This window comes from Coenobita brevimanus, chromosome 44 (assembly GCF_032717465.1).
Source record: "Coenobita brevimanus isolate Jiangsu-jjx chromosome 44, ASM3271746v2, whole genome shotgun sequence".
NCBI classification, from domain to species: domain Eukaryota; kingdom Metazoa; phylum Arthropoda; class Malacostraca; order Decapoda; family Coenobitidae; genus Coenobita; species Coenobita brevimanus.
In genome coordinates this window covers 18,734,041-18,752,544 of record NC_136997.1, presented here as the reverse complement: position 1 = coordinate 18,752,544, position 18,504 = coordinate 18,734,041, and the positions used below count along the sequence as shown (strand labels likewise).

The following is an 18,504-nucleotide window of genomic DNA, read 5'->3' as shown; positions in this document are numbered from 1 at the left end:
ATAAAAAAAAAAAAAAAAAAAAAAGGTTCCCGGGGAATATAAATCACATTTCTTTTTTCTTTTTTCACATCATCAAACATATATAGGTTGTGCAATGACCACAAAGTTTTCACTTTTTGCTCATATTAGCTTTGCACATAGGAGCAGTGAGCATAGGTTATTGAGTGAAAATACTACTCAGGTTACAATATTATGATTATACAATATGCTTATATTTACAAATAATACATTTAACAACAAAAAATTTTAAATTATTTTTGTAATCAGATGTCCTCATCATTCAAAAAGATAGATGGAGTACTTCTCAGCACGACAGCTTGGAACACTTTTTTCCTAAGAGTTCCTTGTCGTTGTTGCTAGGTTACTGTCACTTGTTGTTTTTAATCCGGTATTTGTGGATTGAAGGAGAAGACTGTAGCACCAGTCGAGCAGGGCAGTACTCCCGAGGTGGATGGACCATCCCCCTTTACTGAACTTTTTCAGTGTCTCAGTTACACAGAGAGTAGGCCAACATGCTCTCCAATACAAAAATCTCTATCTTCACCGAACTACATGCACAGTACACACTACACTTCCTTTTCCAAAAAAAAAAAAAATCATGGCTCTCAATACTCAGCCTTGGAGTCCCCAGGGGGAGGACCATAAATGCTTCCACCTTCCGTCCCATTCCCAATGACGACTTGAGCTGCCTGGAACCACTGTCTGACTCACTTCTTCATTTATGGAACATTCACAGCCTTTCCTCTATCTCTCGCTCTGTTGAGCACCACCCTTCCTCCTCTAAATCTCACCTCCTTCTAACTGAGACTCAGCTGTTTGAGGCAACTGACAGCAAACCCTTTTCTGTATCCTCCTACTTTCTCTATACTCATTTCAAAGCCAAAGGTGGATGTTGTGTATATACAGTATATGCAACAACTTATCTTGCTCCCATGATCCTGAATTCGATTCTTCTGAATTCTCTACACTCTGGCTTCGGCTTTCCTGTAATTCTCTGACTAAATATATCTGTGCTGTTTACTTATCTCCTAATTCTACTGACTATCAAAAATTCTTCGACTATATTACTTCTACGATGGAACACATTCTATCCATTTCTCCATTCTCTGAAATCTCCATTTTAGGAGATTAAAGTGTTCACCATCATCTTTGGCTCTCCTCTCCTTTCACTGATCCACCAACAAGCCTACATCTTTTCTATCCTTAATGACCTAGAGCAGCTTGTACAGCACTCTACCCATATCCCTGACCGTCTTGGAGAGAGCTCCAACATACTTGACCTCTTCCTTACAAGTAATCCTTCTGCTTACACTGTTAATCTTTTCTTTCCATTGGGCTCCTTCGATCACAACCTTATCACCTTAACCTGTCCTATCACTCCTGTACGGCCTGTGGACCCTCCAAAGAAACGTCGTTTGTGGTACTTTGGAGTTGCGGATAGGGAGGCCTTCAGGCGTACTTCTTTGATTTTCCCTGGAATGATCATTGCTTCCATGGCTGGGAGCCTTCTGAGTGTGCCTTGCATATTACAGAAGTTATTCTCTCGGGCATGGAAGCATATTTTCCTTTCTCATATCCTTTGTTTAATGCAAGAAAGCCTTCGTTTAATCACGCTTGTTCCAATGCTGTTGGCAACAAGGAGAGGGCCTACAAAAGATACTGGAGCGAACCTACCCCTGAATCACATCATCTTTACGTGCTAAGTCTGTTCTTCGCTCGGCTAAAAAAAATTTAGTCCGTATTAAATGCTCTCAGCTCCCCAACTCGAATTCCTCCCACTCCTTCTGGGACCTTGCCAAAAACCTTTCTAACAACTTTACCTCATCATCCTTCCCTCCTCTTTTCTACTCTGATGGTTCTGTAGCTATTTTTTCTACTGATAAAGCAGATCTCTTCACACAGACTTTCTCCTCCAATTCCACCTTAGACGATTCCGGTGCTGTTCCTCCATCAGTTCCCCCCTCTGACTTCTTCATGGCTGACATTAAAATTTCTTCAGCTGATGTATTTTCTGCCATCACAGGCCTCAATAATAACAAGGCATATGGGTCTGATGGAGTCCCTCCTGTTGTTCTCAAGAGCTGTACTTCTGTGCTTACACCCTGCCTAGGCAAACTCTTTCGCCTTTGTCTGTCAACTTGTTCCTTTCCTTCTTGCTGGAAGTTTGCTCTCATTCAGCCCGTTCCAAAGAAGGGTGACCATTCCCAACCCTCTAACTATCGTCCAATTGCTTTAACGTCCTGTATTTCAAAAGTTTCCGAGTCAATTCTCAATTGAAAAATTTTAAGGCAACTTTTCTATCACAACCTTCTTTCTGATCGTCAGTACGGGTCCCGTCAGGGACGCTCCAATGGAGATCTTCTCACCTACCTTTCAGACTCCTGGTCATCCCCCTTTCGGGACTTTGGCGAAAGGTTTGCCTTTGCACTTGACATCTCAAGGGCTTTCGATCGAGTCTGGCATAAATCTTTAATTTCCAAACTGCCCTCTTACTGTTTCTATCCTTCTATCTGTGCCTTCATCACTAGCTTCCTTTCTGGTCTTTCTATAGCCGCTGTTGGAGACGACCATCTTTCTTCTCCTAGATCTATCAACAGTGGTGTTCCTCAGGGCTCTGTCCTATCACGAACTCTCTTCCTTTTATTCATCAATGACCTTCTAAGCTGTACATCTAACTCTATCCACTCATACACTGATGACTCCACCCGTCACCTTGCCATTCGGTTCCCGCAAAGCCCATCTCAGCAGTTACTTCAGCAAACAAGGGATGAGGCTATGGCACACCTTGTGACTGACTTGGCTCATATCTCTGACTGGGATGAAAATAATCTGGTTGTTTTTAATGCATTTAAGACTCAGTTCTTACACCTATCAACCCGACAAAATCTTCCACAGTTATACCCACTAATGTTTAATAATATTCAGCTTAATCCTGCATCATCCTTGAACATGCTTGGGGTTTCATTTACACAGGACTTATCTTGGAAAGATCATATTACATCTCTTGTAAAATCTGCTTCCAAGAGATTAGGTGTGCTAAGCTGACTCCGCTCTTTCTTTACCCCTGCACAATTGTTGACTCTATACAGGGGTTTTATCCGCCCCTGTGTGGAGTACAACTCTCATGTGTGGGGAGGCTCCCCACATACAGCTCTTCTCAATTGGGTGGAGTCAAAGGCTTTTCATCTCATTAACTCTCCTCCTCTTACTGACTCCCATCAACGTCTGTCTCTTCGCTGCACTGTTCCATCTTTATCTCTTTGCTATCGCTTCTTTAATGGTCACTGCTTCTCTGAACTGTCTGCATGCATTTCTTCACCTCTGCGACGGGTGAGTAGCACCCATCTAGCAGCAAACTCTCATCCCTTTTCTGTCCAACTCTCTAATACAAGAGTTAACCGTTACTCCCAGTCCTTCATTTATGCAACAGGTCATCTCTGGAACTGTCTCCCTCTGTCTGTATTTCCTGCTGCCTATGACCCCCAGTCTTTCAAACGCAGTGTGTCCAGGCATCTGGAAATGATCGGATCTTGAATTTGGCTCTCTCTTTTATTTTGTTTTTCTCTTGGGGGAAACTGTTATTTCAGGCTCATGGCCTTTGGTTCCTTCTTCCTCGCATAAAAAATAAAAATAAAAAATCCACCGGCCCATGATTTCTTGTTCTCAAGTGATAAATACTAGTGATGGCATCTAGTACAGGATGAGTGAAATCAGTATGATTTTTAGGGCCATCAAGTGCCAATTACCCAGAACAAAAATTACCTTGGAGGAGTGATGTTTTGAAGTATTTCTTCCATCTGTAGAACGAAGAGAAAAAATCCCAGGTTGAGAGTGTGCCTGTGACATCTGAAACCATCATTGAAATTTGGGTGAGGGAAGGTCTACCGACAAAAGATCTTCACAACGTTAAAATGCATTTCAAGAAAATGCACAACTAATGGCAGTGTCTGAAGAACAGCATTTCAAATAAAAAGGAGATGAATTTGGAATGCCAGGCAGTATTCAAGTTTAGCCTGAGCAACCTTTTCGACATCGCTCATGAAGATGCCACAACTATGATAAAAGTTTCAGAAAAGAAGGACTTCCTGCATGCTCAGAGGGAGGAGGGTCGAGAAGCAAAACTGGCAATGTCAACAAGAAGACAGCCAAGAAAGGCGACAAGGCCTACAAAGGAACTGCACAAGAATTAAAGCAGAAAGTGAAGCATGCACAACATACATGAACCAATGTCCTTCAACTTCTAGTGAACAAAGCTAGCAGTGCTGGGCAGGTGCACAAACACCTGCACTCCAGTGAATATTGTTTGTGCATTGTGCACTGCACGAGACCATGTGCAATATTGTGCTTTTGCACCTTCCTTGTGCACCTGTCCTGTGGTTTGCACATTGCGCAATCCAAAGGACACATGGTCTTGGGAACTTCCCGTATGTCTGGAGAAGGGATGGGGGAGGCTCGGGCGAGTTGCAAGGGTTCTGCTGCGGGGAGGCTGGAGGGACGGAGGGTAGTAGCATTTCTTAAAATGCTTCAACATAGATAATGTAGTTTAACCCCTTAACCGCGAGGCGTCACTTTCGTGATGGTTGGGAGCAAGGGATCATACTGCGAGGCGACACTTTTGTGATTCTGTGTTATTTTGAATTCGCCCGGGCTTTGAAGTGGGGGCTTGTATCATCTATCAGTACTGCCAATGTCCAACACTAGTCAGCACTCCTAATCTCATCTGTACTCCCATCCATTGTTGACAATTTAGCCATTACTCCCCGTTCTTGACTCCCCTCCCTACCACCCCTCCATTACCCTATCCTCTCGCCTGCCCGGCCGTGCTATGCTAATTAAATCTTCCCTGGAATTTTTCACTGATTTCATCCATTGAAACAAGCCCTATGCCCTATTCTTATACCAAATAATATATACAAGAAAGAAATAAGGTAAGTGAGAGTGCCATACACCTAGAATTGGCTAATTATCACCTGACAACACCTCACGTGCACTCATTCGCTAATTTTCGCTGTTTATTTCCCCTTGAAATATGCCGTATAATCTATTTTCGTAATAAAAAGATATATAAGAAAGGAAGGGAGAAGCCTAAGTGATATTTACATTCACCTGGAACTACCTAATTATTGCAGGCCACCACACTGTATTCTACGCTAAGTAAATCTTCCCTGGAATTTTCCACTGATTTCATCCATTGAAATAAGCCCTATGCCCTATTCTTATACCAAATAATATATACAAAAAAGAAATAAGGTAAGTGATAGTGCCATACACCTGGAATTGGCTAATTATCACCTGACAACACCTCACGTACACTCGTTCGCTAACTTTCGCTGTTTATTTCCCCTTGAAATATGCCGTATAATCTATTTTCGTAATAAATATACATATAAGGAGGGAAGGGAGAAGCCTAAGTGATATTTACATTCACCCGGAACTACCAAATTTATTATGTATTGTCTTGGTTTCCTGCCGATCATTTCATTGCTATATATTAGCAAGTCTCATAGGGCTGAAGTTGGTAGTATTGCACTCACCCTAGCCAGGCGGCAGGAGGCCACCACTATCAGTTCACTGTCGTCTTTGAAAGTGTGAGTATGTCTGATTTGCTCCTGCTAACTTCCCCCGTTTATAACCCCATGCAAAGGGCCCTGTGACATTTACCCCCTACTAAACCTCGTGTGGAAAGAGGTAAAGGGCTGACAACTGATAGAGAGAGACTATGATCTTTTTATTGAGTAAAACAGTGCAAGTGGAATTGTAAATAAAGTGTAATTAATGTGTAAACAGCAAGAAAGCAATGAATGTAAATATAAGTGAACAGTGGAAAATAGTTTTATAAGTTACTTCAAGTGACAATGATACAGTGTAAATAAAATAGAAATGTAAATAATCTAAATAAAGTAGAGAACGTAAATAGAAATGTAAATGAGTAGTATTATAAGAATACGAGTATATATACTAGGAGTAATGAAAGTGAAAGTTTCACTCTAGCATGTATGAATACTATGAGTTATGAGAGTGAAGGTGAAAGTGACATTCACTCTCAATGCTAGTATACAGGACGAGAAAGTGAATGCTACGTATTTTACTGAAAGAAATTGAATCCCTACAGTGACAATAAACTACTATTACTGAAGGACACTTACGGATAAAGACTGTAGATATATATAAGTGTTATATAGTAACAGAAATATAAACTGGGAGTGTTTTTATGAATAATAGACAACACTAGCGGCGAACGATCGGAAGTGGGATGGTCATACGTCCTCGTAATTTTCATTGCTTTCACAGTGTTTTTTTTGGGGAGTATGGATTCCAAACTATTTGAGAATCATAGATTAGTGTTTCTAGTGATAATATCAGGCTGTGGTAATCATATTACGAGTTGTCGGGGAGTGTAAAGTGGAGACTTCGTTACCCAACTTCAGAGATCTCCACAAGTCCTACGGTACTCGACGAAGGCTCAACAAACACCCAAGGAGAAAGCTGAAGGTATGTGCCATAAAAATATGTGATTTTAATATTCTAGGACTAATAACTGATTTTTGGCAAATATTTTTAGAGAGTCTGTCGGAGCGCGAATATGCCCGCTGGAGCTGCAAGTCAAAGCAAAACAAGCCCGCGGTTTAAGTGTTAATATTGTTTAAATTATTAGTAGTAGTAAATAATAATGAATTAATACATAATTTATTAACAGTAGCATATGCAATTCCTTACAAAAATCAATAAAAAATATTATTGAAATCAAATATCCACAGCCTAATAAATTATTAGGCTGTGGATATTTGATTTAAATAATATGTTTTAATCATTTTTGTAAGGAATTACATATGCTGTTGCATATCTACACTAAATTATTAAATAAAACGTCTTGCAAAAATGCAGATAAAAGTAAATCTGGCAACATAATGTTGAATGGTTATTGCATTCTGCCCAGACTGATGACGCTGGTCTAGAGTGCGAGCTGTTTGCGGAATCATTTAATCTCACCCAGTCGGTAAAGCAACCAACCAGAGTACCTGATAATCCTGAACATAATGCCCATCTCTTAGATTTATTCTTGACAAATAATCCAGATCAATACAGGATAGAGGTACTGTCACCACTTGGATCCCCGACCACAATCTCATCAAAGCCTCATTAGTTAACCCTCCCACACCTCCCCGTTCTGAACCTGTCAGGGTGACCCGATGACACTTTGATAGGGCAGACTGGGTTGGATTGAGAAATTATCTTTCTGATATTCCATGGCAGTCTTTCTTCTCTAGTGATCCCAATTCTACCCAGTCCCACATTTGTGACTTAATACTAGCTGATATGGATTAATCATACCAAGTCAACAGTTCACTAAAAGATCGAACTCCTCAAAATGGTTTGATGGCAACTGTGCCAGAGCAACAGCCCAAAAGTCATTAGCATATAACTCTTACTTTAAAATAAAAAACATCTGAATCACTCTCCCAATTTAAAATTGCTAGAAATCATGCAAAAGCTGTATTAAATCTATCTAAATCAAACTTCCTTCAAAAGCAAGCTTCAAAACTGCTTAACAATCCCAATGACAATAGAATATTCTGGTCAACTCTTAATTCTTTCAATAATAACTTTAACAAGTCATCTTCCATTCCCCCACTAAAATCTTCAGATGGCAACATTACAAATCACCTGCGTGGGAAAGCAGATATCTGTGCCAGTACCTTTGCCAGAACTCTACCATAGACGATACCAGCCAGAATGTCCCAGCACTGGAACTTGATTCTCCCGAAATTGACCCACTTAAAATACAGACAAGATACGTAAAATCCATCCTAGACAATTTACGTACCAACAAAGCTCCAGGCCCAGATGGAATTCCGCCAATTGTTTTGAAAAAGTGTTCCGCTGAACTTGCGTCTGTTCTAGCTAAATTATGCAGACAATGCATACCTACTTCTTTATTCCCAGATTCATGGAAAGAAGCCAATATCCACCCAATTCCGAAGAAAGGAAGTTCGTCTGACCCCTTCGATTACAGACCAATACCTGTCACATCTTCTCTTGGTAAGGTATTTGAAACTTTAATTATTAAGCACATTGTTAAACATCTTGAATCCAACAACTTAATTAGTGATAGACAATATGGTTTTCGCCACGAAAGATCCACCATTGACATACTCAATCTCTTAACTCATACCATCCATCAATCAATTAATCTTTTTGGAGAAACTCATGCAGTAGCTCTTGATATCTCTAAAGCTTTTGACAGAGTATGGCACCGTTCCCTGCTGTCCAAACTCCCTTGCTATGGACTAACGTCTTTTGTTTCTTTGATTTCTTCATATCTTAGTGACAGGAAAATAAGAGTAAAAGTAGATGATGTATATTCCAATTTCCACTCAATTAACTCCGGCGTGCCGCAAGGACCAGTTCTGGGGCCAACCCTATTTCTGGTTCATATTAATGATCTCTTATCTGTCACCCACAATCCCATTCACTCATATACAGATGACTCAACACTACATAGTTCAGTCACACTCAGACACCCATTTACAAAGTCTAATATCTCTACCTCTCAACTCAGTACAGCCATCTCCATAAATCAAGATCTATCTACGATCAGTGAATGGAGACAAAACAACCTTGTCTCTTTTAATGCTAGTAAAACCAAATATATACAGTTTACTAATAGACAGATATTGCCAGATTCGTACATTACCTTCAGTGCTACTAATATTCCCATCTCCAAAAGTATTGAAATTCTTGGTGTCTCACTCAACAGTGCCCTCAGCTGGACCTCTCATGTCAGATCACTCGCTAAAACCACCTAAAAGAAACTTGGATTATTGTACAGAGTCCGTAACTTCTTCACCAATGAGCAGTTAGCTATAGTTTATAAGAGTCATGTGCGCTCTCAGCTGGAATATTGCTCACCCTTGTGGAATGGTTGTGGAGAGGTTGCATTAAGACAACTAGACAAAATTCAGAACAAGGCTGTTAGAATCATTAACAACCCTGTCATTACATATACAGTAAACTACTTCCCCTGCATGTAAGAAGGAATTATGCCTTCCTTGCATTAATTTACAGATATTTTTTTGGGCAAATGCTCAGACGAAGTTGCGTCCATGATGCCACCTCTCCATGCCTTCCCTCGTGCTACACGGACAACTGGAAGCGCTCATGACTGGTATGTCACTCAGTCATATTGCAGAACTTCTGCCTATCAGAATTCTTTCTTTCCCCGAACTGCATCTCTTTGGAATTCGCTTCCCCAGGGTTGTTTCCCTCCAAATTTCAACCCATAGCTGTTCAAGTCTAACTGTTACAGATATTTTATGAACGGAGGACGCCAGTAAACTGGTGTATGGATTTTTTTTTTTTTTACTGATTTGTTTTTCCTTCCTCCGTTCTGTTATTTATAAAAAAAAAAAAACATCACAGCCTTTGTTTCCCTGTACCTCCGCTTCGCAGCCTGCTCACTCCTCTGTTTGAACTTCCACGAGTGAAAGTTACTACATGACAGTATTGTGATACCAACTCTAATGTATGGAAGTGAAGCTTTGATCTAGCTGGAGGGACAGAAGTTAATAGTGAGAAAAATGAGTTCTTTGAGAGAAGCATGTGGAGTTACATGGAGAGACAGACTGACAAATAAGGAAATGAAAGATCGTTATGGTGTGGATGTGGATGTGATAGGAAACATTCGAGAAACACACTGAGGTGGTTTGGTCATATGGAGAGGATGGAGAGTGAGACTGACGAGGAGAGTGTATGTGAGTGAGATGGAGGGGGGGAGAGAGAGGGGGAGGCCAAGGATTAGATGGAGGGATGGAGTGGAGAAGTATATGAGAGAGGTGGGTGTGAGCCGGGAGCAGGACAGAGAAATGGCGGGGGATAGGGCAACATTTTAAAATAATTTTATAGTAATTCCCACACATATATACAAGTGGTATGCACTAACACTTAGCGACATTGTGCAAGTTAAAAATTAGATTGTGCACTTGTGCAAATTACAAATAACAGAAAATAATAATAATAAATAAAAGTATGTTATTTTATTTAAATATCTCAACATTTTACAGTAATTCCCACAAATATATGCAAATGGTTTGTGCTTGAGCTTTGCGACATTGCACAAGCTAAATAATTGTCATATTGCAAACTTGCACTTGCGCAAGGTAGTGAACTGTGGATTGTGCATTGGGCCTGCACAATGTCCTTCTTCGTTTGTGCTGCCCACCACTGAAAACTAGTCTGATCGCCTGATTTCTGGCTTGCTGGACTTCTACCTATTCGTTGCCCACTATTACGTCCTTCTGTGGTTGTCAGCATGTGAAGCAGCAAGTGCTCCACGATGCGACCTTTCCCCCTTCCAAGAGCTTCAAGAAACTAACATTGCTGGGTGCAAGAGATTTTGTAGGGAGCTCTGGTACCTCAGTGAGGTGAACGAGGGCCTGTTACTATTTGATCCTGCAGCTGAGGATGATGAAAAACGAAAAATGGTGGAGAATATGAACTCTGCTGACAAGACAATAGATCCTCTCCGACGAGTTTCGGTACCAGATCACCAAGGAAAGTTACTGGCAGACTTCCGCTCTTCCAGTATGTATAAGTTGTTCACTCTCCTTGACCTTCCAGTTGAGTTCCTGCAAGAGGACCCATTAAACTGGGAAAACAACGCAGGTTTTTGTTCAGCAAAGGCCAGGGGTGAAATCTTTGAACGTAGTGAACGATGTTGCAGCACGAGGGATAGCATTGATTCAAACCTTCACGAAGGCTGGCAGAACTTGGAGCGAAGGGCATATCAAATTCATGCTTCAAATTGTCAAGGAACATCGAAAAGGATTTCCGACAGCCTCTAAAGCCAGTTTAAAATCTAAATGAACGGTGTTATACTGAATCGTGTTGCTATTTCATTGTTCTCTAATACTGCTGGTCACGTCAATATATTATTACATTTGCATTGCATAAAAATGTTATATTATTTCCACTGCTTTGTGGAATCACTTATCAGTGAAGAGCAATTTTTATATGTAACGCATTTTGAATGAAATTTGAATTGTGTACTTTTCCAATGGATCCTCACAAAATAAGGGATTCTGCTTGCTTGAATTTTTATTTTGAAAATTCACCCCTATACCATTAAAGCACCCTAGTGCCCATTTGCTTCCTAGAAGCTTAAATCCTAACTGGGCACTATTAAAAATGAGTAGATATTCAAATGCTGGGGGGAAATGCAAAGCAGCTGTAGCCGTCATCCGACCACTTAAGACACAAGTTGTATGATGGTCATGGCCAGCATCCGAGATTTCAGGGTTAATTATGAAAATAAAATAAAAAGCAAGAACATTAAAAAAAAAAGAAAAAAAAAACATTAGAGGATAGTATGCCTTCTCCGTGGTTTGGTGCTTGCCTGACAAATCGAGGAATGCCATCATAAGGGATATGTGTGCATTTCATTAACTTCTCATCATCCCATGCTTTTTATCTGTGTTTTCTGTACCCTTGCATGAGGTAAGATTCATAATTAATTATCATTAGTAGTAGTGGTAGTAGTAGTAGTAGTAGTAGTAGTAGTAGTAGTAGTAGTAATAGTACGGTAGTAGTAGTGGGAGTAGTATATTATTATTATTATTATTATTATTATTATTATGATAAACCGGAAATTAGTGAAACCTGAAGATACTGAGAGAGGATATGTATCACATGGTGGAGCAGAGATGCCATGTGAAAATCGGCGTGACTTGAAGGACTTATAAATACATAATATATTGTATATTTTTATTAACATTACGGTCGTATTTATTGTAGTATGTTGCACTGAAGCCGAATGGATGGTGCTGAATGCAAATTTTGGGCTACTGAATATTAGACTGCTGGGAAGAAATGTACTTTTTTGCTTTTTGTCAAGGGGGTAAGTGTCACATTTGGTTCATGCAGAGCTTAGGATAGGACTAAAGTTTGTTAAAATTCGGTGAAAACGGAAACAGGTGAGAAGATACCCAAACACTGTTCTAACTTTTACATCGTTCCAGCATAACAGTTAAGTCACTCATGTCCAACCAGTGCTACAGTGCAATAGGTTTTGGTTTCTTTTCCTCGAGCCAATCTATCAGGGTGCCGGCAACATTTTAGTTCTCTTTAGTGTCAGTGGGAGGCAAGAGAAGGGATATTCTTGATAACGGGGTGGAGAAGATTAGATTTAATAGGATCTTGTAAATGCCTTGTCCCCTCAGGTAATATTTCTCATTTACCTCACCCTTCTAGAGACTAGTTATTGCCAATGGTGATTGTATAATGTTGGAACTACTTTCATTTTTCCCCTTGTATCATTAAATTTGTAAGCAGTGTTGCTTGCATTTTTTTCCAACGAGAAAAAAAATTGGAAGTGCAAAGGTTTGGTAAGCCAGAGAGAGAGAGAGAGAGTTTAATAATTATATAGTAGCTTCCTGTGTAATTAGTTTCACATGATATGTGGTAAATGGTAGAACATAACATCTACTCACTTCATGAGATGTTGCCTCTGGGTGGCTCTGCAGTGTGTGGTAAATGGTTTCCTGTCTTCCAGGAAACTGCTTACCAAATTACTGGTAACTATATAAACGAAAGTAGGATGACTTGTTTTACTGCACGAGTAAAAGCATATGCATGGTTGCATGTTTATTAATATTCATAGGCACAGCCAAGGAAAGGGTCGAGAGGCACAGCCCCCCCCCCCCACACCAAAAAGAAAGGGTTCACGGGCTCAAATCCAGAGGAAGCAGATAAATGGAACCAAGTATACACTTTTATGTCGTCTGCCTGGCTTTGTAATATAAGAGAAACAATGCATTTAATAAACAATATGTGTAAAATATTCACGTTATCAGTGTCAAAACTTCAAAGTATATATTAGTACCACTATATCCATTAGCACAAGGCTTGAGCTCAGGCAATATTTTCAACAGAAATGCATAGTAGGAAACTACTGTGCTCGTCCATGTGACGCTGCCATATACATGGGTTGGCTGGAAGAAGCTGGATTGCGACTCCTGGCCACAGCTGAACAGTACTTGGATATACTTAGCGTCATTTGTAATGAAACCAGGATGCCGAAACCAGTGAAGGAGACAACCAAGGGCAATAACAATTATCCCAATCTACGTTTTGTTAGCATGATTAAGTTACTTGTATGTTAGTACTGTACCAGGTTAATAAAGCTATTTTTTTTTCCTTGGTTTGGTACAAGGAAGTGGTGGCACTATTTGTTTCATTTTTCTTCCTGAAGTCATATTTCTTGTTGTCTTGGGAGGACAGAGGGTTAATTCACATAAAGGCACAACCCCCCTCCCCTAAGAGAGAGAGAGAGAGAGAGAGAGAGAGAGAGAGACTCACATATAATGGGACTTGGCCAGTTCTTGTAATGTCTGGATGCGGTTGGGGTAGGCAGGAATGGTAAGGACGGCCATCAAGTTGCCTGTGTAGACAACAGCCAGGATCTCCACCACCAGCCACCAGGATATCAGCCACACCCGCGTCCATTGCATACGCACCTTCCTGTCATCCATGGTTTGACCCAGCAACACAGCGGCCACCTGAAGCACCAATACCATATATATATATATATATATATATATATATGTATATAGATATAGATATAGATACATAGATAGATATATATTTAGATAGATAGATAGATAAACTGAAAGATAGATAGCTAGATATAGATATATAGATGTATATGGGGGTATATATTACGGTGCACTCTTAACCCTTATTTAATCACCTAAAAGGGTAAGGTAAAGCTCACAAGAAAACTAACTTACTTAACTATTCACTGTAACATACACACACCAAAGAAGAAACCAGGATTCGTTTTACAAAGGGGAATTCCCATAGGCCTCAGTGTACAAATGTAAAACGAGTTATTTCATACCTAACCAGATTACAATCAGTGGAGGCTATGTACTCACAGAGCTTGAGGAACTAGGAGAGCTCGTTAAAGATATAATCCAGATATTTTCCACATTTACTACTGTTAATTGAGAAGTGAACCAAAAATGGGAAATGGTGCAGAAACAGAGTGAGTTATAATCAGAGTAACGTGTTTACTACTGTGTGAAAATATGTGGAAAAGTGTTACAAAATGTATAACAAAATGTGTAACAAAATGTGACACAAAGTGTGACCAAAAAAAGTGACTCTCTCACAAGGTCCTCGAGCTTATAAACTAGCCTTCCTCCGCCTCTCCCGGCTACCTAGCCACTAGGCTGTCTTAAGTGTAATCTCCAGGCATACACAAACAATGGAGGCACCTGCTAACAATAGCGAGTTAGTACGTCTCACACCCAGCCAATAGCGAGGCACCAAGAAAACGTTTTTAGACTTGTATTGGGAAAATACTCTCATTTTGTCCCTCCAACACTATATGTCACACCCACTTATGGTCAAGGACAAAAGGTCCTTGAGTACTTCTGGGAAAAACACTGAGGGTTATCTGCCCAGAAGCAGAAAAACTGACCGCTGAGTAAACACAGGGAAGATAGTAAGGTCTCTAATTCTACCCTTAAAGGCAGCAAAAATTGCTAATAGAAATGATTTAACGTTCTCGACGGCTCACTTAACTCCCCACATTATCCATACATTATCTTATCTTCTATTTCATCCATTCGCCACTGGGGTAACTACGCCATTGACACCTCTCTTCCTGAGGGACGAAATTTACCAGGGGGAAATTTCCGGTTACTGTACAAATTTATCTATTTATCTTTCTATCTATTGTCAGACGCCTTAATCCCGTATGGAGTGGCCACAAACAAATCGTCTCCATGTCGCCCTGTCCCCTTTCATTTCATTGCCCTTCTCCCAGTTCACTCACCCCTCTCTCATATACCACTCCATCCCTCCATCTCATCCTTGGCCTTCCTCTCCCCCTCTCCCCCTCCACCTCACTTACATACACTCTCCTCGTCAGTCTCTCGCTCTCCATCCTCTCCACATGGCCAAACCACATCAATGTGTTTCTCTTAACCCTTCCTATCACATCTACGTCCACACCATAATACTCCTTCACGTCTTCATTGTCAGTCTGTCTCTCTTTGTGACTCCACATGCTCCTCTCAAATAACTCATTTCCACAGCTCTCACTCTTGACTTCTGTTCCACCAACAAGGTCCAAGCTTCACTTCCATACGTTAGAGTTGGTATCACAATACTGTCATTATAGTAGCTTTTTCACTTGCATGCTCACTTCCCTGTTTCCTATCACTGCTTTCAAGGAACCAGCAACTTTTCTTCCCTGTTGCACCCTTTCAAGCACTTCACCCTCCAAACCTCCATCCTTACTGATCACACTACCCAAGTACTTAAATGCACTCACATTTTCCATTTCCTCCTCATCCAACCTCACTGTACATTCACTGACTTCATTTCTCTCGAAGACCATAACTTTACTCTTCCCTACATTCACCTTTAGATTCCGTTTCTGACACTCTCCCAAACTCATTCACCAAGCCTTGCAGCTACCGTTCGTCTTCACTTAACAACTCAGTATCATCTGCAAACAACAGGACAGGGAGTTTCCAAACACTGCCCTCTCTCATTAGGGCCGCTCCAACATCCACTGCCCTACCTTGAATCTCTTTTATAACCCCATCAATATACAGATTGAACAACCATGGAGACATGATACATCTTTGTTTCAATCCAACCTTCAAACAGAAAAAATCACTCAGTTCACTATCCACGTGCACTGCAGCCTTAGCACCCTCATACATACTCTTCACGGCCTTCAACAATTTGCCATATATTTTTAAGACTTTCCACAATCCTTCTCTATCCACTCCACTGAGAAGAGACGTGCATATGAAGTGTGGCTGCAGAGGAAGGATGAGATGTCACATGAAAGGTATAAGGAAAATAGGAATAGAGCGAGAAGAGCTGTACGTGATGCTAAAGTGGCAGCAGATGAAAGGTGGGGTAGGTGGCTTACAGAGAATTTTCAACAGAATAAGAAAATGTTTTGGAAAGAGGTGAAAAGGGTGCGAAAGGGAGAGTCTGGGAAGGAAGAACGAGTAAAATCAGAGGATGGAAGGATGTTAATTGAGATGGATGCAGTAAGGAAGAGATGGGCAGAGTATTTTGAAAGACTGTTAAATGTAGAGGAGGAAAGGGTGGCTGAGATTGTGGCGGATGGAAGGGTGCAAGGAATAAATGTGTTGAGAGAGTTAAATGATTCTTTGATCACGAAGGAGGAAGTGGAGAAGGCAGTAAAGGAGATGAAAACAGGGAAAGCTGCAGGTATGGATGGGTGTGCTGTGGAATGCCTGAAGGGTGGTGGAGTGACTATTGTTGACTGGTTAGTAAGATTGTTGAATGTGTGCTTTGAGAAAGGTATGGTGCCAATTGACTGAGCAAGTGCTTGTGTGGTCCCGTTGGATAAAGGCAAGGGTGATAAGTATAAATGTACTAGCTTTAGGAGTATAAGTCTGTTGAGTGTTTTAGGTAAGGTGTATGGTAGTGTTAATTATGAGAGTTAGAGAGGGTACAGAGGGAGTGATGGGTAATGAGCAGTGTGGCTTTAGGAGAGGGAGGGGATGCGTTGATCAGGTGTTTGCTGTGAGACAAGTGTGTGAAAAGTATTTAGCGAAAGGCAAGGATGTGTTTTGGGCATTTATGGATTTAAAGAAAGCGTATGATAGAATTGATAGGGAGGCTTTGAATACTGTTTTAAGATTGTATGGACTTGATGGTAGGTTACTAAAAGGGGTGAAAAGTTTTTATGTAAATAGTACAGCGTGTGTAAGGGTGGGAAATGCTGTGAGTGATTGGTTTCCCGTGAGAGTGGGGCTGCGACAGGGATGTGTGATGTCGCCTTGGTTGTTTAACATTTACATGGATGGTGTTGTAAGGGAGGTAAATGCAAGAGTTTTAGGTGGAGGTCTGAGTCTGGTGAATGTTGATGGTGGAGAGTGGAATCTGAAGCAGCTGCTGTTTGCAGATGCTGCTGCACTGGTGACTGATTCAGAGGAGAGATTGAGACAGTTGGTAGAGGAGTTTGGAAGGGTGTGAAAGGAGGAAATTGAAAGTAAATGAGAATAAGAGTAAAGTGATGAAGTGTACGAGGTTGATAGATGGTAGGGGGATGAATATTGTTTTGAATGGTGAGTTGCTTGAGGAGGTAGATTGTTTTAAATATCTAGGGTCACATGTTGCTGTGGATGGAAGAATAGATGCAGAAGTGAAGTTTAGAATAAATGAAGTAGGAAAGGTGCTGGGAGGAATGAAAAAAGTGTTTAAATGTCGTTCGCTTAGAATGGACGTAAAGAGAAGGCTGTATGAGGGTGTTGTGGTACCGACTGCATTATATGGGGCTGAAACATGGAATATGGGTGTAGCAGAGAGGAAAAGTTTGAATGTAATGGAGATGAGGTGTCTGAGGGGTATGTGTGGAGTGACGCATATGGATCGAGTGCGAAATGATGAAGTGCGAAGGAGAACTGGAGTTGTTCGAGAGATGGCTGGTAGAGTTGAGCAGAGGGTGTTGTGATGGTTTGGGCATATGGAGAGAATGGATAATGAGCGATTGGTGAAAAAGATAACTAGATCTGATGTGAGAGGTGTAAGGCTGAGAGGAAGACCACGAATAGGATGGATGGACAGTGTGAAGAGAGCGTTGGATGCGAGAGGGATGTCTGTTGAGCAAGGAAGAATGGCTGTGCGTGACACAAATAAATGGAGAGAAATTGTGAATGAATAAGTGATGACGCAGCCCTGAGGGGATATTCTCTCGCATGTGGTCTGATCAGCTAGTCAGGTCAGGTGCGGGTAAGGGGATGGGTCTGTTATGATGTGGCAGGGGTAAACCAGTTCTGCTGTCGGGCCCTGCTGCGGATGTCACTGATTGCATTGCTCAGTTGACCCTTGTGCGGTGTGGTGCAGTGAGGATCTGTCCGTTCTCCACTTTGGGGCTAAGATGCGAATGAATGTGTTTGAATGGATAAGTAAATGGGGAGTGTGTCGTCCTGTCTCGGCTACCTCCCTTTCCTTGGGGGAAGCAGCCTAGGTATATAGATAGATAGATTCTCTATCCACCCTGTCATATGCTTTCTCCAAATCCATGAAGGCTGCATACAATTTCTTTTCCTTCTCTAGAAAGTATCCCACTAAAGATCTAAGAATGAATATCTGGTCTACACATCTTCCCTTCCTAAAACCTCCCTATTCTTCTCCAACTAATTCCTCTGTAATTTCCCTAACTCTGTCACTAAGTATCCTACCATATACTTTTTCTATTATACTAAGAAGAATGCCTCTATGATTACCACACACTTCGTTTCCCCCTTTTCCTTTGTAAGGAGAATAGTTATACCTGACTAAATTTACATTTAGTTAAATTAAGCACTAAATTAGCAAAGGACAGTCTCTGCAGCAAGGCATCTAGTTGGCTCAAGTATTGTTCCCAGGTGTTGCTAGAAATAACTACGTCATCAATGTAGGTAATACAACCTTCTACATCCTTGCTGAGATCATTCAACAGCCTTTAGA

The 18,504-nt window shown here is 41.0% G+C and overlaps 1 protein-coding gene across 1 annotated transcript in view; it reads right to left on the bottom strand.

The window, feature by feature from the left end:
- Window positions 1-18,504, bottom strand: part of LOC145397996 (glutamate receptor ionotropic, delta-2-like) — a 176,039-nt gene that overhangs the window by 74,247 nt on the left and 83,288 nt on the right. The window contains exon 3 of the mRNA XM_080270963.1: window positions 13,354-13,553. Within this exon, the coding sequence (XP_080127089.1) occupies window positions 13,354-13,553 (200 nt within the window). The remainder of the gene's footprint in view (window positions 1-13,353; window positions 13,554-18,504) is intronic.